Consider the following 25,312-nt stretch of genomic DNA (forward strand, 5'->3'; position numbering starts at 1 on the left):
ATATTTCTAAAAAATATGTATAAATTATTTGCCACGCCTCCAACGCCACTGCCACCGCCCCAAAATCGAGCACGGCCTTCACTCGGTTTACGTTAACGTTTTGTTATTTGAAGGCATTCCGTTGTGCCGTTTGTAATATTTACCTTAACAGTTGTGAAAGTTTGCCAACATGTTGAGCATATTGCGTTTTGTACACACAACTGTACCCCTCTAACTATCTAACCATCTAACTGTTTACCCGGGCGCATGGCGTGGCGTGTTTGCCTTTTGAAAACGGCCCAAAAACCCCGACCGACCATTTCCGCAGCCAAATGCAATTTTTGGTGCAACATTTTTTTGGGTTGCGTTAAATTTTTGGGCCTAATTGAAAGCTTGGGAATTTTAAGGGGATTTTTAAAAGACTATTTAAAAAGCTAATCATTAAATAATCCTAAAGAATTTTGTGTACCATAAATCACTTTGTTGACCGTCTTCGGGGACACCTTCCTCCCACCGAAAGCAATCTCCTGAACCGAACCCGGGCGACGGCACTCCATTATTCCCGGCGAGTACTCGCAGCACACACACACACACACATAACGTCCACTAAATCGTTTTGGACACTTTAACTATCCGCTGGGATGAGCCCCCAAAACGAAACGAAAGCAAAGGAAAGGAAAGGAAAGAAAGTGAAGTCATGCGCTTAGGGGCTGCTGCTAGCTGCTGGTCTACGGATGGGTGGTCAACGAGAACGTCGACAATTCCACGTTTCCAATTCTCCGATTCTAGTATTCCATATGTTTGCACAGACAATTCGTGTGCGGCGTGTGCGGCATGTGCGTGGGGCATGGGGCATGGGGCATGGGGCATGGGGCTGGGTTGTCCAACGTATTACGATACACTGGAAACTGAAACTGGTAGTTTTTTTGATACCACCAGCTAACACAGCTTTATTTTGAGGGCTAAAAGCCTTTGGGATACCTATTAGTTGAGTTTTAAAGAGGTTTCTTAGGTGCATAAGTGTCTAAAGAGGAGTAAAATGATTCAAAAGTAGCTCCGAAATTAAGAGAATGATAAATGGGAAATTTGATGATTTTTTTCTCCCGATTTAGATGATGTTTGGTATACAGATGGAAAATATCGTTATATATGAGGGCTTGAAAAATGATTCTTATATTTTAAAAATTGTGGATACCACACAGAGAAATCTAGGGGATAATCCGGATAACTAAGGGCCATACAGGCCTATGCGTGGCGCCGCTGAAGACCGGCCGGGTTGACCTAACCTAACACAGACGAATGTGTCCCAAAAAGATAAGCAATCTCCTAGATCTTGAGGTTTTTGGGATCCTTTTCCCCTTTCTTCCTGTTACATATGTATATCCCTTTCTGCCATGCCACTATTTTACAGGGTATCAAAAGGAGTGAGAAGAACAAGCATAGAGATGGCTGCTATTTTCATTTGTCCGGAACGTGTTTGGAAAATTAAAAGTTTCACCCAGTGAAACACAGAAAGAGACAGGACACAGAGAGGGCGAGGGAGAGGGAGATAGAAAATGAAAGTGGAACCAACTTTTCCTTTGGTGGGGTGGTGGCAGGGGGGCAGCGGGGCAGCGGGTGTTCGTTCGGGTTACGTTGCAGAAATAAATAAATATATATTTCGCCCTCCCCCTCCTCCCCTTCTCTAAATGCAATTCCCATTGTAGTATTGTTTTGTTTATCATAAACAATAAAACTTATTTTGACAAGTTTTTTGAAAAATGAAACCAACTCAAGAAAGAGACAGGGAGAGGGAGAGGGAGAGAGGGAGAGAGAGAGCAACTTGAAGTTGCTTTTCTCTTTATTAGTCGGTTTCGTTCCTCTGCCTTGCCTTGCCTTTCCAGGGTATGGACTGTGCTTCTGTCTGTCTGTCCGGCCATAAAACTTTCATAATTTGCATGACATGCATTGTGTTTGTGTGCGTGTGTGCCTGTGTGTGTGTGGCACCATCTGCCGTCGCCGTTTGTCATAATGGGTAGCGTTAGCCTGTCCAAAAACAACTCCAAAGTGCCCCCATTCCGTTCCGTGATTAATTTTGCAACGTGCGGCAGGCAGCAACCAGCAACCAGCAGCTGCTCAACCTCCAAACAAAAAAAAAAAAACAGAACAACAAAAACCAAAAACTAATATTTAAGTATTTTTTTGTTATGTTTAAATATCTATTTTGGGTTTTTTTTTTAAGCGGAATGGCAGGTGGCTTCTACTCAACTATTTACTTGTTCTACTTTTCGTTCAAGTTCTTCTAATGTTTGTTCTTATAAAGGCCACCCTTATCTCCTAATGAATAAATGGTAATATTTACCCCTTTTTGCCTTTAAATTTCTTACCCCTTTCCTCAATGTTTTGTGTATTAAATCGATTTGAAGCACATTCCCGAACCATTCAAAACATTTATGTAATTAACATGCAATGATTTTTTTTCTAATTGCAGTTGAAATTGGAGTTTGGAGTCGACTCGTATCATACCCAGTAATCGGCTTGCCTCCCAAAAGTATGCAACACTTTAAACGTGTGAGAAAGCCAGGTGTTCAAGCAGCCAAACAAAAGGTAAGCTTTTTATGCCTTATTTCAGAATACTACCTTATAACCTCTGAAGAGGGTTAAAACAGTGAACCTTGATTCGATTTTCTTTGTCTTAAAATCCCCCTCCTCCAGAAATTCCAATAAATGATTTCCCCCCCCTCCAACATCCAATAACAATAGTAATTATTAAGTGAAGCGCATTCCAGAATTGCCCATTCCTCACGTTACTGGAAAAAAAACGCACCGCACAGCCACTCGCGGAAATGTAACAAAATATTTTCATAAATATTTTTCTTTATTTTTATACATACGATCCCCCCCTCCCCACCACTCCCGCCCACCATTTTGAGGGCAATTTGTGAAGCAGTAGGCCATGGAATTTTTTTATACGATTGCATGTGGCAAGGCCTTGGGGCACAGCCCCCCACTGGACTGCCGACTCAACGGCTACTCAGCGAGAGAATTAATAACGCCATGCGTCGCATTTGCATGCAGAGGCACCAAAAAAAAAATAAAGTAAATGAAAAAAAAAAACCGACTCCCCCCCACCAGACTCCAGGCCATCCTGTCACGCCTCGTAAATTTTTTAGGCAAATATTGAATTGTTGGAGCAAAAAACTGAAAGAAAGACAAAGAAAAAAGGAAAAAAAAAACCCATATGGAAATAGTTGGATGGTAGAGGAGACACTTTGGATGCCCTAACCATAACATTCCAAGGGTGGAAAGGATTCGTTTCAACCAACGTTTACCTGTGACTGGCAAAGCGGCATTCAGCTGAAACGAATAGGGGGAATATTCATCCACTGCAGAGCATTAACCATTCGCTTATTGCTTTCCCTTAAATTTCCCTGATTTTTACGCATTGTAATTTTTATTGTAGACTTTTTCTTATCGAAATGGTAAATATAATTAATAGCGTCAGCTGGCAATCGTTTGTGCAATTTTTATGCACTTTAAAGGTCTCTCTTTATACGATATATACGATATATATGTATATATATATTGATCTCCTACTCCCCCTGTGGTCGGTCCAGCCGTTCATTCGTGGCATCTTTTCACGCTCGATAAATGCATTTGTGCATATAAATTGCTTATTTATTGTTTGCACCCATAACAATTTTTTTAATTGCCAGGACAGACACAGTCACCAGTACTGTATGGGGGGGGGGGGGGGGGGGGGAGGGCTTAGGCGCGACGAGTCACGCAGTCACAGGAAATTGTATCTAAATTCAATTTCACATGGGGGCTTTGGTATCTTCCCAGAGAGAGAGAACTCTCCACATTAAAAGTACGTGTCAAATTAAATTGTTGTGCCTGTTTACACCAGTTCCGTGCTCCCCATTTCCGTTCTAACCCCTAACCTAATCCAACGTTTAGACGGTTAGTGGGTTTGCCTGATTTCGTTTTCGGCCCAAGCTAAATGCCAGAGATTTATGTTTATGGCTGTTCCGTGTCAGTGTCTGGTGTGTCCTCTGCGTAGGATTCGGCTGGTTTCTGTGTCATATTCAATATTTATTCTGTTGCCATTTGTCCTTGACTTTAAAGTGAACAGATTGAGGTATTTTATATGAGTTTTGAGGTGGGAAGGTGGACTAAAAACTTGAGAGTCCAATTGGTAAATCCCTTGGGGCAAGCCTAGGAATGCAGCCCAGATCCCATGATAATATACTGTTTAAACATCTACAGGTTCGAGAAGTTTATCCTATGAGATCTAACTGAAAGTATCGTAAGAAAGTGTACAAATCGTTATTGTTCTTTAAGAGTCTACCAAGAATCTTTGTTATTTGAGTATTTTAGAGCATATATACGCATAAAAAAGGTGAGAAGTCTAGGAATTTGTAAATAATTTATTCTTAAAATCCAAGCCTTATATATAATCTAGCAATTCTATTATCATCGCCAGACCCACTGAAGGGATGGTATGTTGAGTGGTATCTAAAGACTATATTGGACAAGTGTTTATCCACTTGTTAAAGGGTTTACCGATCTCCGCTGACAGAGAAGACCCGTGAGGATCATAAATTGTGTAAATTATGTAATTTTTACCCTTAAATTTAGATATCGGGTATGGTTTTAGGAAAGATTGTGCTATATAAAAGCACAAAGGCCGAAACAGTAAATTTTCCTACAATTAAAATCAGAAAATCTTTAAAATACATTCAATTTTTTTGAAAACTTAAACTTAAAACTTTAAAGTTTTTCCCCTTGAAAATTAAAATGGTTTTTCACATTTCGGTTTTTCGTGCCCCGAGGTCCGGGCTTCGATTGGAACTCGAGTTGTGTCGCAGGCCCTCGAATGTCTCGACATTTCAAATCACAGCGTTGTACACATGGCACTCTTTAAGCTGTTTGAAGTAGCCATCGAAGAGGGAGAGAGTGACTGTGCTCGGTGTACAGTAGTATGTAGTTTTGACATGTCTTTGCGCTGGCAATACGTTTGCCAATTGCCCGAGTAGGCGAGCATGGGTCCCTTTTCTCCCCCTCTCCCCCTCTGTCTCTGTCTCTGTCTCTCTTGTTGTCTGTGGCGAAACGTGCCCAACTTTTGTTCGGCAAAAGTTGTTGATAGATAGAAAACGGGGCCAAGGGTCACCAGTCGGCAGTCACATGGCTGACTGCCACACCAGGGGACATGGGTAATTATCGAGACAATGCGCGCTCGCTGGCCTCCCCCCAAGTTTGTCATCGGGTCTCCAGCTCCAGACCCTCTTTTCTGTCTCTGGTGTACACTCGCACGATGGTTTGGTATTCTTCTTTCTCATTTTTTTTTTTGTTTTTTTTTTTGTGTGCTGTTGGCCCAGGAAGTGCAGTAAATTGTGCGACACAAAAATAGTACCTACAGCAGGACAATGGCGTTGGAAAATGCGCCATGCAGCGCAACGAAGCGCCTGGACACAGAACCCAGGACCCAGGACCCAGGCCCAGGCCCAGGCCCAGGACATTCAATATGTCGGGTCGGAGAGGGGAAGAGGGTGTATGCCTTGTGCTGCACAACAGACGCTTGTCATCAGCAGACGTGACTAGACGACAACAACATCGGCAACAAGAGCAACAAGAACAGACGGCAAGCACCCCGTTCCACCCGTCCGCCCGACAACTAAAGACAAAACATGCTCTCGGCGGCCTGGCGTTGTGTGGGTGTACTGTACTGGGGGTCGTAGGTTAAACCCAAGCAATTGTGCATTAAATTGCACTAAGCCAGCTGATTCGACTCGTCGAGAGCCCCTACTCGAAGCTGGCAAAAACCCCATTAAAAAAGGGGAAGCCCAAAGAAGCACTTAAGAGACACAGCCATGGATCGTATGGGTGGCACAATATGTTTCAAATGGTAACACAAAAAGGAGTTAGTGGAATGGAAAGCTCTCCACTAATTTAGCAACTAATGTCCTTAAAAAAAAAAACCCCCACAACTCGTCTGTTGTGGCGCCCATAAAGTTGAGTTCATCAAGCTGTTTTTGGCTTTTGTTATTGCACTTGACTGGGAGCCACCATGCCTCACCTCACTGGCATCTCAATGTGTTGATTTGTTGTAAGTTGAGCCACTAAAAACACGCACAAAAAACTTAGGGAAAACGAAGGGAAAAAGAAGGGAAAGCGAAGGCAAAACGACGGAAAAACGAAGGCAAAACGAAGGCAAAACGAAAGGAAAGCGAAGGCAAATGACTTTTCAATGTGACGGAACACAAAGCCAGGGAAATTGTTTAATTAGTTTGAATAGATGGATGGAGGAATAGTTGTAAGGGGAATGGTGGTTCTTGTCTAAGTACAGGGATTAAGCCAAAAGCATTCAGTTACACAGAAACCTACAACTTTTGTCTACTTTTAAAAGGGGATCAAGAATCGTAATCCCACAGAAGAAATTTCAAGGGTTCCAAGAGGTATACACACACTAGGGGACAAGCTTCGCTCGTTTGCCCACCCCCGGCTCACTCGCTACGGTCGCTCACGCCGATATGAGTCAAATATAGGACGATAATAGAGAGAAAATTTATAATTTGTGGGATATTTCGTACATTAATTTAATATTTCAATACAACAAAATTTTTCATTCGATATATATATTTTGTATATCCTTAAAATCAAAATCTTCCTCTACTTAACTGCCTTAAAGTGTTTTTTTGATGTGTTTAAATAATTTTGAAAGCCCTCCAATTATGCGGGCAGCTGTAGCTTCCTGTTCTGCAGGACCTTGGTAATATATAGATAGAAGAAATCACAGTAGAGTATAGTTTGAACGAGGCCAGCGATGATGGCAATTAAATCGAAATGCGACTCTGCGATGTAGCGATAAACCCAATTGCAGACATACAGCGCCCGATAGGAGCCCAAGGCAAAGAGATAGTGGCTCGTTATGGACTCGGCTTCTCCAGTCTTGGCCACCATAAATAGTTGCGGCAGGATGGCAACGGATTCCAAATAAATTGAAAAGGTCCAGAGTATTTCCAAAACGGAAAATTCATGATTCAAGAAAAGCGAAAGCAAGGCACACGGCACCAGGAGGTAAGCAATGCGGAACGAGTCATGATTGTGATCGTACGATGCCTTGAACTTGCGATAAATCAGATTCAGAGTAGCTCCAGAAGTACCCAAAAATACCAACTTCATTGTCGAATTATAGAAGCTCACATACGAGGTCATGATATCCAAATAGCGCATAAAGTAGACGAGTGCAAACAGTATCTGCGACTTGCCCGATATACCGGCACACGAACGAGATTTCCATATTTTATGCAACAGTATTACAATGGCTAAGACATGGGCCAGATCTGCCATGAGACGAAATATATTCATCCTGAATGAAATGGGAGTTTATTTTTGGGGCTTCAGTGGATAGTCGTATGAAATACTGAATCCAAATGTACAGTAGAGACGATCTAAGCAGGGGTTACCCTGTCGTTGGATTTATTTTAATATAAACTGGACTTTAGCTAGTTTGAACTTTTTGGATAGCTTTAATAGCTTTTTTGATCGCCATTGAGTATGTCTAGTATTTTTTTTGGTAGTTTTCTGGTTCTGTTTACATATCTAGTATTTATTCGAGAATTTGTATGGATAAGATCGCATGTCTAATATTTATTGGTATTTTTGTTAGTATTTTCTAGTATTTTTTTGTTATTAAATTGCAATCCAAATCTCTTTAATTTTAATAACATCGAATCGCTCTAATACGCATCATTTTCACAGTATTCTTTCCATCAATTCAAGTGATTTAAAGGTCTGGAACAATATTGTAAGAATTTCTCAGCTTAAGCTGAAATTTTACATTAAACCAACATTCAATTAGTCGAATAAATGTTCAAATCAAATTAATTTAAATTTTAGAGCAAAAAGGTAATGCTTTGCTAATGCAACAACAACATAGAAGAAATTATTATCAATAAATTTTTGATAATCAATTCAGTGAAGCGTAAATAAAGCCCCAATGAATGGGGGGTGGTGGGGGGGGGGGGGGGGGGGTTCGATGACATTAACAGGGGATTTTGCAGAGGGGGAGGCTATGCGATGGGGGGAAAACTATTTACTACTCGGTATCTGGCTTTTATTTTAGCGCGTTGATGCGGAAGATGAACGAAAAGAGACAGAGAACCGAGGGACCGCTCTCTCTCTCTCTCTCTCTCTCTATTGTGTGAATGAGATTTATGGGTTTCTATACCCTTTAGAATGGAAGCTACAACTTAGTGCACTAAAGCATTGAATTGTGATTAACGTTTAATTGCAATTAGAGAGAAAATTAAACGTTTCAATTGTTTAGGGAATATTTAGGGGAAGATTGTGGATTGAAATAAATCCAAAATGATAGAAGCTGAAGGATCTATTGGATGGGAAAGAATTTAAAGGGATTTCGTATTGATCAGTCTCCAAAAACTTGAAAAAAAAAAATATTTATTGGCTTATAAAATCAAAAAGTAATAATTCCCTTATCGACATACGCCATTCGAGTCTGGGGATGTGCAGCAACAGCAAGAACCCGCGACCTAACAAAATAAGATTTTTCCAAACGAAAACCCTACGAGCGATGACCAACGAGCTCCTGTTTTGCTCTGGAAAGATATCCATATCCCTGAAATTGGGGATCGAGTAAACCCAAATCTAAGACAGCAGCTAGTGGAATACTAGACCCTTAAATACCACACAAACTTGAGCCTCTACATCCGTCAAATATCATAAGTAGAATAATTTCCAAAAATAATCTATACCTTTTAGAGAGGTATATATATATTAATGATTATGTTTTAAAAAATAAAACAGAAAATATAATTTAACGAGGGGGAACGTTGTGAGTTGCTGCGGACACCGCAACTCTACGGTTATACCCGATACTAAGTCAGTATGGCTCTCCTCCGGCAGACGCCGCTAATATTAAACGACACGACAAAGAGTGCGTGCGAGAGAGACAGAAAATCAGTCTGAGCGTGACGTCGGGCGCTGCGTAGCCAGTGCAAATTGATTTGTTCCTTTTGGCTATAAAAATGATCTGATCCAGATTCAGCAATCTGATAGATATGATCATTATCTATGATTCTGCGTTTTTAGTTTTCTCGAATGTGCAATATTGTGGATGCAACAGATTTTCGTCTTTTGTGGGGGCGGAAGGGGGTGGGGCAAAATTTTGAGTTATACGTTTTATAGTGAGAACTAACAGTAGTGCGGATACCAAATTTGGTTACTCTAGCCTTAATAGTCTCTGAGATTTGTGAATATCCCCAGATTTTCGTCCTTTGCGGGGGCGGAAGGGGGTGTGGCGAAATTTTGAAACAAACTCGTCTCGGTCCGATATATTAGGAGTGTGGATACCAAATTTGGTTGCTCTAGCTTTTATAGTCTCTGAGATCTAGGCGCTAATGTTTTACTCTAAGCAAAGCCGCCTATGCTACGTGTGTGTTAGAGAGAGACAGGGCGAGAAAAAATGAAATTGTTTTCTTGATGCTGGCTATAATAATAATACGATCCAATTCAGATTCCGCAGTCTTAAAGATATGGTCATTCTCTACGATTCTGCGTTTTTGGTTTTCTCGTATCTCTAAAAATGTGGATGAAGGGGACGGACAGACGGACGGACGGACAGACAGACAGGGCTCAATCGACTCGGCTATTGATGCTGATCAAAAATATATACATATGTGTACTTTATGGGGTCGGAAACGATTCCTTCTGGACGTTACACACATCCATTTTCACCACAAATCTAATATACCCCAATACTCATTTTGAGTATCGGGTATAAAAACATGGGCACAACGGCCGAGTCGCAAAGAAAAAGCCTTTGTTCTCTGAGCACAACCGAAAGATAAGGAAAACAGTTGGCCAGGAGTACTCCAAAAGGACCAAAGCTGGTGTGATGATGTAATATCCTTAGACGAAAGCAAATCCAAGACTATGGTTTGCCGGAAACTAAATCCTGAGCTGCATAAAAATCACTCAAGATCAACAGTGAAACACGGCGGCGGTACCGTTATGATTTGGGGCTGCATTTCGACAAAAAGAACTATGAAATCTGGTGTTCATTGAAGGGATAATGAATCAAGAACAGTATCTGAAAATTTCCCCCAGAGAATATACCATTATCCAATTGTTTGTTTTTGTAAAGGTAATGTTTAATTATATTTGAATACGTTTTACACACTGGATTCCATTCGGATCCCCTCGCCATACATATCTACCATGAAAGATTGTATCTATGTATGTCCTCGGCAGCCGAAGTTGATCTTTCCTTTTCGGCATTGGTTGAAATTTTACGCGTGTAAGAAATAGAAAATAGGAATCTTGGAAATTGTGTGCTGACAGGTTGCACCACAGCGAATGTGCAGGGACAAGGCTAATCAAACAGGCAATCGTTGTTCTTATAGCATTTTTTCACTCTGTTGTTGCTCTAGTAGTTCACTGTAGTGGCAGCTCTTCTTGTACTCCCCTCACTTGGTTTCCATTAACTGGTTGATTGTCTTTTAAATTTGAATGCTGTGCATTTTATTCATATATATACGGCTACTAAAATCTATATTTCCTGTAGAGTAGAGATGGATACGACTACCTTTCACTTTAATCAAAGGACGTAACTTTCCCCACCCAGAGGTCGCTGCTGATGCACAAAGTCACAGTGCTACTTTTTGTACATGGCTGTCAGAGAATTTACAGAAGGTTTAGGACCACTAGATACAGCTCCCAAACGAATGTAGCGAACGGGTCGCTCTTTGAAGTTGAAGTTTTGTGACATGTTTTCTAAACAACTTTTCGATCCCAGACGATCCCAGTGAGTCTGGTTGCAAGAAACATCCACTTCGATCGTGATGTTAAGATTAAATCGGGTATAGTTGTAAATAACTTCAATAAAGTTGATTGCGGAAAGGTTTCTCAGCTCGAAGACTGTACGATTTTGCTCATCCTGGAAACGGCGCGCAAGATGTTTCCCTGATGCCACATTCTCCCCCGGCAACACGACGACACGGTAGGGCAGGTTCTCTCCGGTATCCACTTGACCAATGGCGTTGAATATTTGGTCCGGCTCGAATAAGCCAGAGGGGCGTACCTCTTGCACCAGCTGTTGGATAGTCATAAGCGGTAGACGTACGAGCGCAGCCAACGTCTTGAAGTCCTCGCTCGGATGGTTGTCCCTCCATTTGCATACAGCTCGAAAGATATCAATTTCGAGGGCCGCAAACTTGTCCCGTCGCAGGAGTTCCTCAAGTGATTCCTTGGACAGCTTTTCGAAGGAATCATGTTTTACTATATCGGAGCTATTGTAGTCGATGAAATTAAGGCATTCTTCAGCCCGTTGGTTGAGATTCTTGCGGCGTGCGACATCCAGGATCGTGCACACATTACTGACAGAAAGATTCTGCTGCAGGTATTTGTCTACGCCCGTCTCGATGGCCTGCAACCCGTAAAGATGGGCCAAATCGAGCACATCGATAATGGTGTCCACGTCCAGTGTGGACAGATGCATCTTCCCCGAGTAGAGATATCCCAGGATTAACTTGAAGGCTTCAAGCGGCACCTCCAGCGGAACGTCCCGTTGGTTCGACTCGGCCAAACCGCCGTAGAGCAAAGCGCGGAAGTACTCAGAGCGCGTCGCCAGAACGAGTCGGTGGCCCGGCAGCCGCTGATCCTCCACCAGGAACTCCACGTCCGAGTAGGGCTGGTTCATGCAGAGGCTGGCCATGTCCGCGACGAAGCTGTCGATCTCGTCGATGTTTTGCACAATGGTCCCTTGATTTTTCTGGCTGCTCATTTTCGTCGCTGGATCTTTCTGTGTGGAATGGAAAAAATGATGTCTAAACGTGTATTCTTTGTGTTCCATAAACTCACTTTATTTCAATTTCTTGAACAATTTATGCGCACAGATTGTTTTTTCCTCTTTTTGTGGTGTTTGGCAATTTTTGCGTCAGTTGCTGCTGCTTCTATTTATGCAGGCTTTCAGGTACACACATGGGATGTGGGTATGTATGGATTTGTGGGGTTTCACTTTCTTTGACTTCACAAGTCGGCGGCAGTCGGTGTTTTGCTTCGAGTAACTTTTGAATTCATCGATTGAGTCGCTATCGTGCTATCGATATATATATGTATGTATATTTAACACGCCAAACATCGATAGAAATTAGATATTTTAATGAATATTTATTTTGTTTAAATCAATTAGAATTTCTCAAATTACGTGGTAATAGCTTTCATCCGTTTCTCTGTAGTTTATTTAAAGGCTTATTACGGAGGTCGATCTGCCCGGCAAAATTTATAGACCTACAAAAACGCAGTGGGATTCAATGAAACGATGCCGAACGCACTGACTGTTGAAATCCAAATGATATTGTTCTCGCTCCGAGACTCGGACAAGAAAGCAGAATCAGCAAATTCTTGGTCCAGCGGCTGTCGCTGATCGTGCGTGTGTTAAGGTAGCGTGAAGAATGAGAAAGAATACACACATAAACACATACTAATAACAGGGTTTGGTTTGGTCACTCGGGTTAGAGGCCCTTGTATTCGAGCGCCGCTTGCGATACGGAGAGCCGTTCGTTATTCGATCTATGTCCATACCTAATGATATTCTACCCTTTATTTGTCTCTCTCATTCGTGCCTTTTTTGTTTTTTCTAATTTGTGCGTCCGTTTATGCTGCGTTTATTCAGATTGGATTGTGTGTGTGTCTGCACACGTGTAGGAACATGCAGAAACAATGTGTATGAAGCCGTCGACGACAGGAAGTGTTCTGTAAGTCTGTTCCCACTTTGTTTACCCTTGCGACTCGGCCGTTGGGCCCATTTTTATGCCCGATACTCAAAATGAGTATTGGGGTATATTAGATTTGTGGTGAAAATGGATGTGTGTAACGTCCAGAAGGAATCGTTTCCGACCCCATAAAGTATATACATACATACATATATGTACATACATACATATATTCTTGATCAGCATCAATAGCCGAGTCGATTGAGCCCTGTCTGTCTGTCCGTCCGTCCCTATTAGCGCCTAGTGCTCAAAGACTATAAGAGCTAGAGCAACGTTGTTTTGGATCCAGATTTCTGTGATATGTCACTGCTACAAGAATATTTCAAAACTTCGCCCCACCCCCTTCCGCCCCCACAAAGGACGAAAATCTGTTGCATCCACAATATTGCACATTCGAGAAAACTAAAAATCATAGATAACGACCATATCTATCAGATTGCTGAATCTGGATCAGATCGGATCATTTTTGTAGCCAAAAGGAACAAATCAATTTGCACTGGCTTCGCAGCGCCCGACGTCACGCTCAGACTGATTTTCTGTCTCTCTCGCACGCACTCTTTGTCGTGTCGTTTAATATTAGAGGCGTCTGCCGGTGGAGAGCCACACTGACTGCGGTCTCCACAGCAACTCACAACGTTACCCCTCGTTTTATTTTACATCGAATGGTTTTGGCTGAAATGGGATCGTGGTTCGTGGTCTTCAAATTCAATTCCAGAAAATTTTGAAAGAAAATTGTAAGCATTGTCCGAAAAAAATAGACATTGACCCGAAGCATTAAGCCCTTAAAGTAAGGTCGTGGCTGCTATATATGTAACTGCCCAAAAGTAGTAGGCCCGCCGCCCCAATCAACTGATCCAAGCCCTATTGAAAATTTGTGGTGTACGCAAAACGCCAATATCGGCCATATCCGCGTTAAAGGAACGGCTTCAGGAAGTGTGGACCAAAATCGGCCATGAATATACCCCAAAAATCATAAAAAATATTACAAACGCCTAGGTGACACATTATCGAAAAATGGGTATCATATTAAAATATAAAATTACGTTTTTTTATACCCGATACTCAAAATGAGTATTGGGGTATATTAGATTTATGGTAAAAGTGGATGTGTGTAACGTCCAGAAGGAATCGTTTCCGACCCCATAAAGTATATATATTCTTGATCAGCATCAATAGCCGAGTCGATTGAGCCCTGTCTGTCTGTCCGTCTGTCCGTCTGTCCGTCCGTCCGTCTGTCCGTCCCCTTCAGCGCCTAGTGCTCAAAGACTATAAGAGCTAGAGCAACGATGTTTTGGATCCAGACTTCTGTGATATGTCACTGCTACAAAACTTCGCCCCGCCCACTTCCGCCCCCACAAAGGACGAAAATCTGTGGCATCCACATTTTTAAAGATACGATAAAACCAAAAACGCAGAATCGTAGAGGATGACTATATGTTTTAGAATGTAAGATCTCAACCAGATCGTATAATTATTATAGCCAGAATCAAGAAAACAATTTCATTCTTTCTCGCTCTGTCTCTCTCTAACACACAGGTTTCATGGTCGGTTTTGCCAATTGCAAAATATGAGTTCAAAGATCTCAGAACCTATAAGAGCCAGAGCAACCAAATTTGGTATCCACACTTCTGTTAGATCTCACTATAAAACGTATATCTCAGAATTTCGCCCCACCCCCTTCCGCCCACACAAAGGACGAAAATCTGTTGCATCCACAATATTGCACATTTGAGAAAACTAAAAACGCAGAATCATAGATAATGACCATATCTATCAGATTGCTGAATCTTGACCAGATCAGATAATTTTTATAGCCAAAAGGAACAAATCAATTTGCACTGGCTTCGCAGCGCCCGACGTCACGCTCAGACTGATTTTCTGTCTCTCTCGCACGCACTTTTTGTCGTGTCGTTTAACATTAGCTGCGTCTGCCGGAGGAGAGCCATACTGACTAAGTATCGGGTATAACTGTAGTATAACTGCTGCGGTGTCCGCAGCAACTCACTACGTTCCCCCTCGTTCTAGATTAAAAATGTTTTTTTGGTCATTTGTATAAGAAAAAACCAAATACTAAAGTAACGCAAATTTTGGTTATTTTTTGTTAAATTATATTTTAAAACATAATCATTAATATACATAAATACCTCTCTAAAAAGGTAACACTGCAAGCTTTATTCTACCAATTCAAATTCAAATGCATTTTATAGTATTATATCATCGTTTTGGTAAATATGATTTGTAATTATAAAAACAAAAAAAAAAACAATACAAAGAGGGCTGTTTAAAATACGATTTAGAGGCTTAGTCGGATAACCCAATAATATTGGGTTATTTTCAGCGTTTCTTATATTTATTAATTTATTAAATTAAAAAATTTTTAGGGTCTGAGACAATGTGATAACGGAGCACACAGCTTACTCCTTCGACATACTCCTTGCCCTCTCTGCTGTCCGAAGCTCCCCCATTATTGTAGCGGTAATCTTAGTGGTTGCAGCCCATACATACAGCCCCGCTACCATATACATATGGCACGATATTATTGTTGTACATATTGCTATATGTTCGATGTCCAACAATTCACCACAAGATTTATCGCAGTGTTAGCTTCCGTTGCCTTCTTTACTATTTACCGTTTGTAACTGTCCACCGCCTGTCCCATTGCTGTGCATGAGTTTTCTTGTTCATCGCCTGTCCCATTGCTGCGTAGGCGTTAGTGAGAGAGTGCGTAGCGAGAGAGAGACGACTCGCTCAGTGAAGATCAAAAGGGACAACACGAAGAGAGAGCGCGCGTTGGGCGTGTGTGTGGGTTAGATAGAGAAAGAGCGAACGAGTGCTTAGAGGCATACTCAGAGAGAAGTGGCGAAAAAATGAGTCAGGAGAGCGTAACTTTGAATGAGGCATGTAACACAGGCAAAAAGAGTCAAGGCTAATGGCAAGCGATCCCCCTTTGAGGGATGGTTCAGCAATGTTCAAAAAGTAATTGGATTAATGGAGACAGATCCGAATTAGAATAGAAAACCGACAGCTACATACAGCTTTGTGTAGAAAGTTTCCTGACAGTGTCAAAAATGAGTAATCATTGTTTTTGATATTTTTTCAGTTACCCCTTTTATAGCGTTTTTTTTCACAAATTACCTTAAGTTCAATCACGTAATTGTTATAAATCAATAAATCAATAAATTTATTTTCAGTGTGTAAAGAATAGTCCCCTTTCGAATCTAATAAGTATTGTATGTATATCCTTTATTTTGTAAAGAATAACGTATTGTTAGAATTGTAAGTTAACATAATTTTTTACTGTTTTATGCTTTCTTTTAAATTTTTTTTATCAGTTCTACTATTTTTTATTTTATTTTAGTTTATTTATGAATTTATTTTTATCGATTTCCTATTTTTTCTTCACATTCGACTTAATGAGCTTCTGAAAAGATGTATTTGAAAAATTGCAGGTGTCACAGGGTGTTCTGACTGTAAACATGGGATAGTTTGTTCTTCATTAGTTTTGAATCTGTACTCCACCTTCTACAAGTTTAATTATATTTCCCAAAAGTAGAGCACTTTTCACTTTCTGTGCAACTCAAAAAATAAACAAATAAATTTCCTTATATTTTTTGTACACTCGATAAGAAAATGAAAATGCAAATTTGTATTGTCATTTTCCAACCTGATTCCATCCCTTGATATATTTTTTTTTTTGTGGAAACGAATCTTTGGGATCTATTCCAATTATCATTATGGCTGTATGGATATGTAAATGTATAGTATTTATAAGTTAAATCTGTATACACGAGTGTGTGTTGGTGTGTGTGTGGGTATGATACTCGGTATAAATGCAAAGCTTTTTGCATGTACTCAATTTTAAGCTTGTTTGTGTGTGTGCCTGGGCATTTGCCTCTCATCTCAGGACAAACGTAAGCCGATTATAAAGCCAATTTCTATATCATACAACGTGTCCTTTATGTCTATATATATTTATATATATATATACAATTATATTTATGTTGTGCCTTGGCTTTTGCTCGCATGAACTCTGGTCTCCTGTCGTTTTTTTGCTTTTACTACGAAAGTCGAAAGCCTTGGACAAGCCCCGAACCCCTGGTAACTGCCAGGGTTGCCTTGTTAACATGCTAAATACTTTTTAATGCCAATTTATGGAGCTTCGTTTTTGGGCCAGATACAGATATCGAAGTGGTGCCCCCTTGGGGATACCCAATAATTTCATATACAATATGAATGTATGTATGTATGTGTTTTGTTGTACAATGTATTCGATAATTACATGGTGCAACGGTACTTGGAAAAGTGCGAGGGGAAACACTGTGCAACTTTTCTGAAGATGCCACAAAGTATGCAGCGTCAGCTGATAAGGGGCGCAAAAATTCAACAAAAAAAAAAAAAAACAAAAAAGGGGATGGGGATGCAGGACGAGGACCAGCATCAGCAGCAGCAGGACCATTTATAACAATGCAAACTGACAGAAAGAGAGAGAGTGAGAGAGTGAGAGTGAGAGCCCCACACCCTCATTCTATTGTGATGCTAGAATTAATGCACCAGACGTGTCGCAGAAGAGGAGCCCGGAGGAAGAAGACAGGGAGCTTGTCACACACAAAGGACACTCGCAGCAGCAGCGAGAGAGGGAAGAGGGGAGCAGAGTGTGCGGGCAGCAGCACACAAAACAAACGATGTGGTTGCAAATTAGTAGTAAACCACCAACTACATCAAGCGTGAGAGGATCCCAGGGCTGCAGTGCACTGTGCACTGGCAAACCAGGGCACCCAAAACCCAGGGCCCCAAAGGAAGTCGAAATAAGTCAGTCCACCAGTCGGTCCTAAAATACACACGCGCTGATGAAAGGACTCACACACACACACGCACACACACAGATAGGAATGGAGTGGAGTGGAGTGGAGTGGAGTGGAGTGGAGTGGAGGAGTGAGCGCCTGGCTCCACACAAACAGAATTATTTCGTGCATCCTGCAAACGGATGCATGACAGGCAAAGGCAACGGCAGAGCGTAACAGCCGCCTCTCCGCCATTGCCACAGCGCCATAAGAAGTAAGCTGTAAATTTTCATCAGCATTCAAAAGGGAGAAGTGCTGTATACTCTTTCACAAAGAACGGGTCGACCAGGCAAGTTCTTCAAATAAAAGTATTGAAGATTAAGAAACCTAAGACTTCTTTGCACAGAAAGCTCGAAAATTCCCCAAATTATATCGAAGAACCTTTTACTGAACTATTTAGACCATCTTTAGACCGTGAAATGACCAAAACGAAGGAATGGCTATTGAAATGTTAATCAAAGATTTAGAATCAACTATTAAAGTGGTATAAAATGATCTAGAGATAAATGAGAGGAAAATAAGCGACTTTTCATCCCCAAATCATCTCTAGCTGATATCTTTCTTTTATATACGAAATTTGTAGGTCGTCGTTGTCCGATATTTTGCTCATATCATCGCGAGGAATGCGAGTGAGCCGGGGTGGCCGCGAGAACGAAGCGAGCGTTTAGAGGGAGTACTGTTGAATAAAAAATGTATGTTTCATCCCTAAATCATCTACAGTTTTTATCCTGAATAAACTATGTATAGTCTTTGTGGATTATGTACCAATATTCAGTCGTTTAATCGCTAAATATATGGCATCTTTGGATCAATTTTCCTCCCTTCCGTCCTTTCTACTTCCTTCTCTGAGAAAATGTCTCCCTCCTGCAAGATCTTTCACCCAGTAGACCAAATCTCAGAACCATTTATGAGTAGCCATATGTGAAGAGCATCAAGTCCTTGGAGTTATCTTTCTATCTCTCTGGCTAGCTCTCTATCCCGCTCTCTTTCTAGTTATCTGTCTCTCTCTCTCTCTCTTCGTGAGTGTATGGCCTGATAGTGTAGCCATAGCGCATAGAGTATGATGTGAGATTGTTGCTGTTGCTGCTTGCTGGTTGCTGGTTGCTGCTGTTAAGGGGCAGTTGTTAGTGGCACGGTGAACGTGTGACAAGGCCACAGGAATGCTGAGTGAGAGAAAGAGAAACAGGGAGGGAGTGAGTGAGGGATAGAGCAGGTAGTACCGGATGTCGCCGGATGTGGAGCTAGCCGTGTGTGTCCGTGTGTGTGCATGTGTGTCGGTGTCCCATGTTGTCGTGTGACTTTGGTCATGGTTATGACTCCCGGACTCCGACTCAGGACTCAGGACTCAGGACTCAGGACTCAGGACTCAGGTGGTGCCCGGTTATATGTGCCTCCACTTCCACCTTTCACCCCTGTGCATGTGGTTTGCCTTTCACCTAGATTCCCCATTTCCCAGCCCATTGTCGCCTTTGTTCAGCCGCGCTGTCAGTTAAATGTCAACAGGATATGTGGGAACTATAATAATTTGTTGGCTACAGGTCCTCTTGGCTTAGACTTTTGTCTTCTTCAGAATGTGAAGTCGTTGATGCCTTTAGACCAAACGATTGGCTTTAGCGGAAGCAATTTTATGCGGCTATAGATCCGTCTAATTAGTTCATTAAACTGTTTTTAATGGCTACAAATTGTCTTTCGACATAATCGTTGGATATTCCCCATTTATTGTGGAGAACGTTTCTAGTTGTTCAACCTTGTGGGTTAAAAAAAACTCCCTACAATACTTGAAGATACAATCGTGCTCACCAAAATGTATAACGTTTTATGTTTCATTTGAAATAATTCTCTGATCAAATTAAAAGCGGAAAATGATACTGAACCCTCACGAAACCCACTTTCCGACAATGAGGCCGATAAAGAGATGGATGATACATATATTATCCTATATCTAAGTACAGCCTTCTCAGCGCCATTTTAATTTAGCGGATCATATTATCAAAGAAGTACCAGAAGGCCAGTGGCAAGCTGCTAATCCTTTGGCAATTCTTTGGCACCACCAAAGCCACCAAATAAAGATACAGGAATCGGTTCACTTCTTTAACCTGTTGCGACGCCCAAATATTTCCAAATTCCAAAACCATCCACGTTTTCACGCAGAATTTCTCTGCAAGAATTCTATTCTATTTCCTTATTTGAAATTATCAAAGCTATCAACACACAACTCAACGAAATAATTAATTAATTATAGGAAATGAAATGCCGCAAAGTTTCTCACCTGGCGAACCCAAAATTTGTCCCGAAAATTCCAATTTTCCACGCCCTCTCACGCGAAAATTTTTGCAGGCAAACTGCCAAATGTCACCTGTCTTTGTCTCGCCTCAGTCCCTCTGTGTGTTCTGTCTCTTTTTCTCTATTATTTTGTCAAATGTATATTTATTACCGGAAATGTAAAACAACATTGTTGAGAGCTGATCCAAGGGGCAGGGGGCTGCGACCAAAATGACAACGCTGGCAACAGATGCCAAATGAGGTGGTGCCATGAGTGGTGAAGAGGTGGCTCCAGGGGGGGCTGGGGCGAAGTTTTGAGAGGTGCTTTAGGAATAGGCCGCCACATGGCAGGATGTCGCTTCTGTTCGGTTCCTGCCAATGGACAATTTTAAACGGGAAATGATTTTAATTGATTTCTGTGTGACATTCTGTTATTACAACCCAAATGAGATTTCTAAATCCACACCAAAGAGTAACTTGCTTTGTTGTATGCTTTAAGAATATTAAGAATTATGGGCACATTAGGGAGGATATACGGAATTCTATATAATATAGGCGTATATTAAATCTAAGTATTTTGATTGTAAAGGTCAACATTTCTACATTTTGGCAATAAAACGATTAAAATTCTACCCCAGAACTGTCCGTAAATGAAATATACAATTTGTAAATAATTTAGTGGATAGCATTAAAGCAACAAAATTACGAAATAGCAGAGCAGAAAAAACAGACGAACAAATTCAACAAGATAATGAATATGTGCGTGTGAGCAAGACGCAAATGCGTGAATATTACTCGCAAGAGTCACTAGAAAAACGACATCAACAACGACAAGCGTGCCGGTTTGTAGCTGAAAACTTTCCATAAATTAAGTATACGATTTGTAAGCAGTTCATTTCAAAATAAATAAATAAAGTTCATTTTTAATTTAATTTTAGCCTATCCATAATTTGATTCAGTCTCTTGTAGACTAGTGTAATTCCATCCTGTCCAACTATCTTCGGTTTGGGGATTAGGAGACACAGCTGGTACACCGTTCAAGTGCCAGCATCTGACAGACGAAATCGCGGGCGCAGTTTCCCAAAAATACTGGACGGAGGAGGTGCTCCAAAAATACTGAATGAGCGAGGATGGTTTTCGTGGCCACCAAAAATACAAATTAAGGTAAAGGAGGCTCTGCCCCAATTTCGTGTTTCGGTTATTTGTTCAAACAGATGTTGCAGATACTACTATAACCAGTGTTGCCGTTGCCGTTGTTGTTGTTGTTGCTGCTGTTGCTGCTACTTTCGTTATTTGTTTCAATGTGGTCGCCATTGGTTTGGTTTAGTTTTTGTTGGAAAATGTTTATTTCGCCAAAGTTTCGGATGGGTCCTGGTCCAGGTTCAGGTTCAGGTCCAGAACGGCGAGGCAGAGGGTTTGAGTGGGCGACGACCGTACGGAATTGACGGGGCGTGGGCCAGAGAACCAAAACCATACCGTTGCAGTCAATAATTGTAGGTTCTATTTGAGAAATTAATGGAAAAAAATACCGAGCCAAATACTTGCCAACTTTGTTGCAACTGGGAAAACATTTTGTGGAAAAGTAAGTAAGTATAAAATGGGAAAGTGTTCGCAGAATGGAACTCTGTTTTGTGGGTTTTTAACGTGAATTGAAGCATACACATTTTGGAAGCTTTAAGATGTTTAAACTTCCTTTTTTCAACAGTAGATATTCCACATAGTAATACCTCAAGTACAAATGAAATGTGGAACCACTTTCCGCATGGTTTCAACATATGGAACGCAATTCAAAACGCAACTTAAACCCCATTGAGATGGTTCAAGCCATCTGCTTATTGTGCTCAAACGTAGGGAATAAATTTGAGGGTCTATTGAGGCTCTGTTGAGGCAGGTCTTAAGGCCCCGGTAAACTCTGTTAAACCCCCTTTAAATAGCTTTGCAGACAACACGAGAGTCAAGTCATTAAGGTCCTTTGGAATTGATTGAAACTGTTGTAAAAGGGATATCCCAAAGCGGCGGAATGTAAGAACCTTATAGATGTAGAATATCTGCAATATATGGTAACAGAAGATAATTTCATAATTTAATTAGACTTAAATAAATGATAAGAGAAAAGAAATATAGATACCTTCTAGGTATTAAAGGTTCAACCTTTAAAGCTCAGAAAATTTCTAGATTTCACATTTTTCTCAAAATATAATACCTAAACTAAGGGAAAGTAAATAAATAAAATGAAAAATCATACAAAATACTGAATAAATGAACCCCAAAAGCCACGAAAAGCTTAGCCACAGCCAACAAATTTTTGGAGCGGTTTTGTGCTGCCTCCAATCTTCTGGTAGAGCGATGTTTTCAATGCTAAAATTTAAACGGTTACCGCAGCCTATTTATAAACATTTACCAGAATTTAACACGCCCTCGCCCTTGAGGCATAAGCCCAAAGAAGATTCGTCGAGTGGGTTTTTGGGCATTGACGTTTTGGCCTGGTGCTGCATATCCGCTTGTGGTGGACCACAAACGCTGCGGCAACCACCCAGAAACCGCCCTAAACCACTCGGTGGAACCCAATGGCTTAACCACTTGATGGCCTTTTTGTTGCGCGAAAAAGACCAAGCTCCCTCCATCGCATAGATTCGAGGGTACAGAGCTATAGACAGAGCTCTTGCTGGACGATTATAGGGTATATGCTTCTACCCCATGTGGCAAACATCATCCCGAGCCCATGCTACCCTTTGCATCTGTTACAGAAATGTCAATGACCATGGGCAATCACATTTATCAGGCCATCAATGGGGTTTTTTTTTGTTGTTGTTGTTGGTGTTTTTTTTTTTTATTTCAAGCCCACCGCGAGATCTCGCCGCTGTCGCGCTTTTGTTTACGTAATTAAAAGTGGAGGCTGATGAAAAAAAGATAGCTCAATGAGAGAGAGAGAGAGAGAGAGAGAGAGAGAGAGAGAGGGAGGCACAGAGAAGAGAGGTTTATGTGTCACTTAAATCAGTTGAGCGAGCTTAAAATGTTAATGCAACAACTTATTTACGCCGCGTTGCCCAATAAATCCGCATAACATAACTGTATGTAAGCACACACACACACACACAGCACACAGCACACAGCACACTCATCGACCCACTAGGTCCCTTCTCGCCCTCGTTGTTCTCTTTTTTGGTCGAGATATGTACATATTTATGTATGCATGCATGTGGAACGTAAGTGATGTGTGGACTTTATTAAGCCATGCCATGGCCAACGAAAATTGCAATGAATGTGGCAACAATCAGAACTCTCAGGACGTGCATGTGTGTTCCACAGACTTTATTTAACGGGAATATCGTTATATTCTGCGGACTGACTGGATTAGTGGTTCTGCAAAGACACGCCGCCATCCACAGGGTAACAAACCCTGACAGTGTTTAACAAAACGAAAACTAAATGATCGGCAAATTTCGCAGATATCATTTTTCCAATCTGTCCCACTGTAGCATGAGCAACGCGCAGATAGGATGTCGCACGCCGCAACAATCTCAACCAGCTGACTGAAGAATGCCTCACGTTCATTGACTGCAATGCCTCCGATATAGTAAAACATGATTCCTTTGAAAAACTGTCCAAGGAATCACTTTAATGAAGTTATTTGCGAAAATACCTCATGTAACATCACGATCGAAGTGGATGTTTCTTGCGACCAGACTCACTGGGATTTTGTGGGATCGAATTGCTATCAGAAAGCGAAATTCAACTTTAAGGAGCGACCCTTTCGCTACATTCGTATCGGAACTGTACCTAGTGGTTCTGTACATACTCTGAAGGCCCAGTGCAAAAAGTAGCACTGTAACTTTGTGCATCAGCAGCGACCTCTGAATGGGGAAGGTTACATCCTTTGATGAAAGTGAAAGGTAGTCGTATCCATCTCTACTCTACAGGAAATATAGATTTTAGTGGCCGTATATATATGAATAAAATGCACAGCATTCAAATTTAAAAGACAATCAACCAGTTAATGGAAACCAAGTGAGGGGAGTACAAGAAGAGCTGCCACTACAGTGAACTATGTAATGTGTCCCGGTGTTCTGGTGTGGTAGCTTTCGAGACGCATTCCACAAACTAGACAACTTGCATAGATGTTATAGTTAGCACTGTGTGGGATCTTTCGGCTAGGGCTCGTCGGATGGGGGGATCTTTCAGTTGTTCCAGCTAAACACATACAAGAGATTCTGGTGCTAACCTGGCCGTTAGGTGTTATACAAATCAAATCAATAGTGCCATATGCATCGCCGCACGGAGTTAGGTCTTGTAATCTCCGCGTTTACCCACCCTACCATGTTAACTCTGCTGGCCTATTTCTTGTGTTAACCCTTAAACCTCTATATGTTCCCCCTTCCCAATACCCCTGTATAGTTATTCTACTCCAATTTCATGTTGATCAATCTTCAGTGTATTTTCATATTTTAACTCCACTCCAACTAACAACCATCCTCAGCATCACCTCAAATCTTCATAACATCTTATTTATCTACAGTTACAGCAACTTAATTTTAGGGGTTTTTTTATATATATAAAGAGGAGAAAAGTTTAGAAGAACAAATCAAATTATAAGCAAAGCGGTGTTTTTCTTACTTTTAGTGGTAGCTTACGTTTGGTTTTCCATCGCTGCAACAGGCCTGCATGCATTGATGTGTCCTAGATTAGATTATAATGTACAAAATTTAAATGCAAACAAAATAATAATAATAGCAATAGTAGCTACGGTTGAATTCAGTGTGTGCGTGTGTGTGTGTCAATCCTTTTCCTTGAAGACATCCGATATGGATATATCTGTGCCTATCCAGGCCACGACATAGAATTTCAGAGGCAACTGTATGTCCTCTGCCAAGGTCAAAAATAAGGTTGATCGCAAATTTTCGTTGTGCGGCAGAAGTTTGACCTCCGTTGGATAACTTTCGTCAATATTAAATTAAACTGGAGAAACCGAGATCGACTGGCAAAGCTCAGACCCTTTTGGCGAAGAAAAATTTTATCAGCCACATGTCAAAGCGGGGGGCTATGTAATTACCGTTTGGGGCTTGAAACCGGGTTTATCTTTGGAGAACCACAGATTTTTCGGCTTTTCGGCACACTGATCTTAATTTTTTTTGGGGCAGCTTGGCATGTGCACCCTACTTTCGACGATTTATTGATTTCAATTTTTCTTTTTTTTTCAGACACGTGTATAACCTTTTATTCTTTTCTTTTCTTTTATCTCGCCGTACCACCAAACTGACCTTCCACAATTTAGTTCCATGGATCGAATGATCCAGCGCTTGAGCTTTGATTTTGTTTCTTCATCCCATTCTAAAGCACAAGGGCTAGATAACCCAAAGCTCGCTCTCTCGTCAAAAGCTTTCGCTTTATTCCCGTTTATTCCCTTGCATGCAGATAAGCTACAGCTCTGTGCACACAAATAAGTCCATCCAAATA

At 41.2% G+C, this 25,312-nt stretch overlaps 2 protein-coding genes and 1 long non-coding RNA gene across 4 annotated transcripts; all 3 read right to left on the reverse strand.

The window, feature by feature from the left end:
• Positions 1–6,541: 6,541 nt before the first annotated feature.
• Positions 6,542–7,419, reverse strand: LOC108162896 (ER lumen protein-retaining receptor-like). The gene has a single exon (XM_017297866.2). The coding sequence runs from the start codon at positions 7,327–7,329 to the stop codon at positions 6,691–6,693; it is 639 nt and encodes a 212-aa protein (XP_017153355.1). The 5' UTR covers positions 7,330–7,419; the 3' UTR covers positions 6,542–6,690.
• Positions 7,420–10,479: 3,060 nt separating this feature from the next.
• On the reverse strand, positions 10,480–12,408 carry LOC108165431 (BTB/POZ domain-containing protein 9-like). 2 transcript variants are annotated; one of them, XM_033392574.1, is made up of 3 exons: positions 12,271–12,408; positions 11,842–12,079; positions 10,480–11,782 (listed from the first exon to the last, which is right to left on the reverse strand). In XM_033392574.1, exon 3 carries the CDS (start codon positions 11,762–11,764, stop codon positions 10,637–10,639), a length of 1,128 nt encoding a protein of 375 aa, XP_033248465.1. In that variant the 5' UTR covers positions 11,765–11,782; positions 11,842–12,079; positions 12,271–12,408; the 3' UTR covers positions 10,480–10,636. The 2 variants fall into 2 exon arrangements, with proteins under 2 accessions (XP_033248465.1, XP_033248464.1); XM_033392573.1 differs by having other exon boundaries at positions 12,188–12,408.
• Positions 12,409–24,267: 11,859 nt separating this feature from the next.
• LOC117188589 lies at positions 24,268–24,829 on the reverse strand. The gene is made up of 2 exons (XR_004472682.1): positions 24,603–24,829; positions 24,268–24,535 (listed from the first exon to the last, which is right to left on the reverse strand). It is a non-coding gene; the product is annotated as an uncharacterized LOC117188589 (long non-coding RNA).
• Positions 24,830–25,312: the final 483 nt, after the last annotated feature.

Source organism: Drosophila miranda, chromosome 4, assembly GCF_003369915.1.
Source record: "Drosophila miranda strain MSH22 chromosome 4, D.miranda_PacBio2.1, whole genome shotgun sequence".
NCBI lineage: Eukaryota > Metazoa > Arthropoda > Insecta > Diptera > Drosophilidae > Drosophila > Drosophila miranda.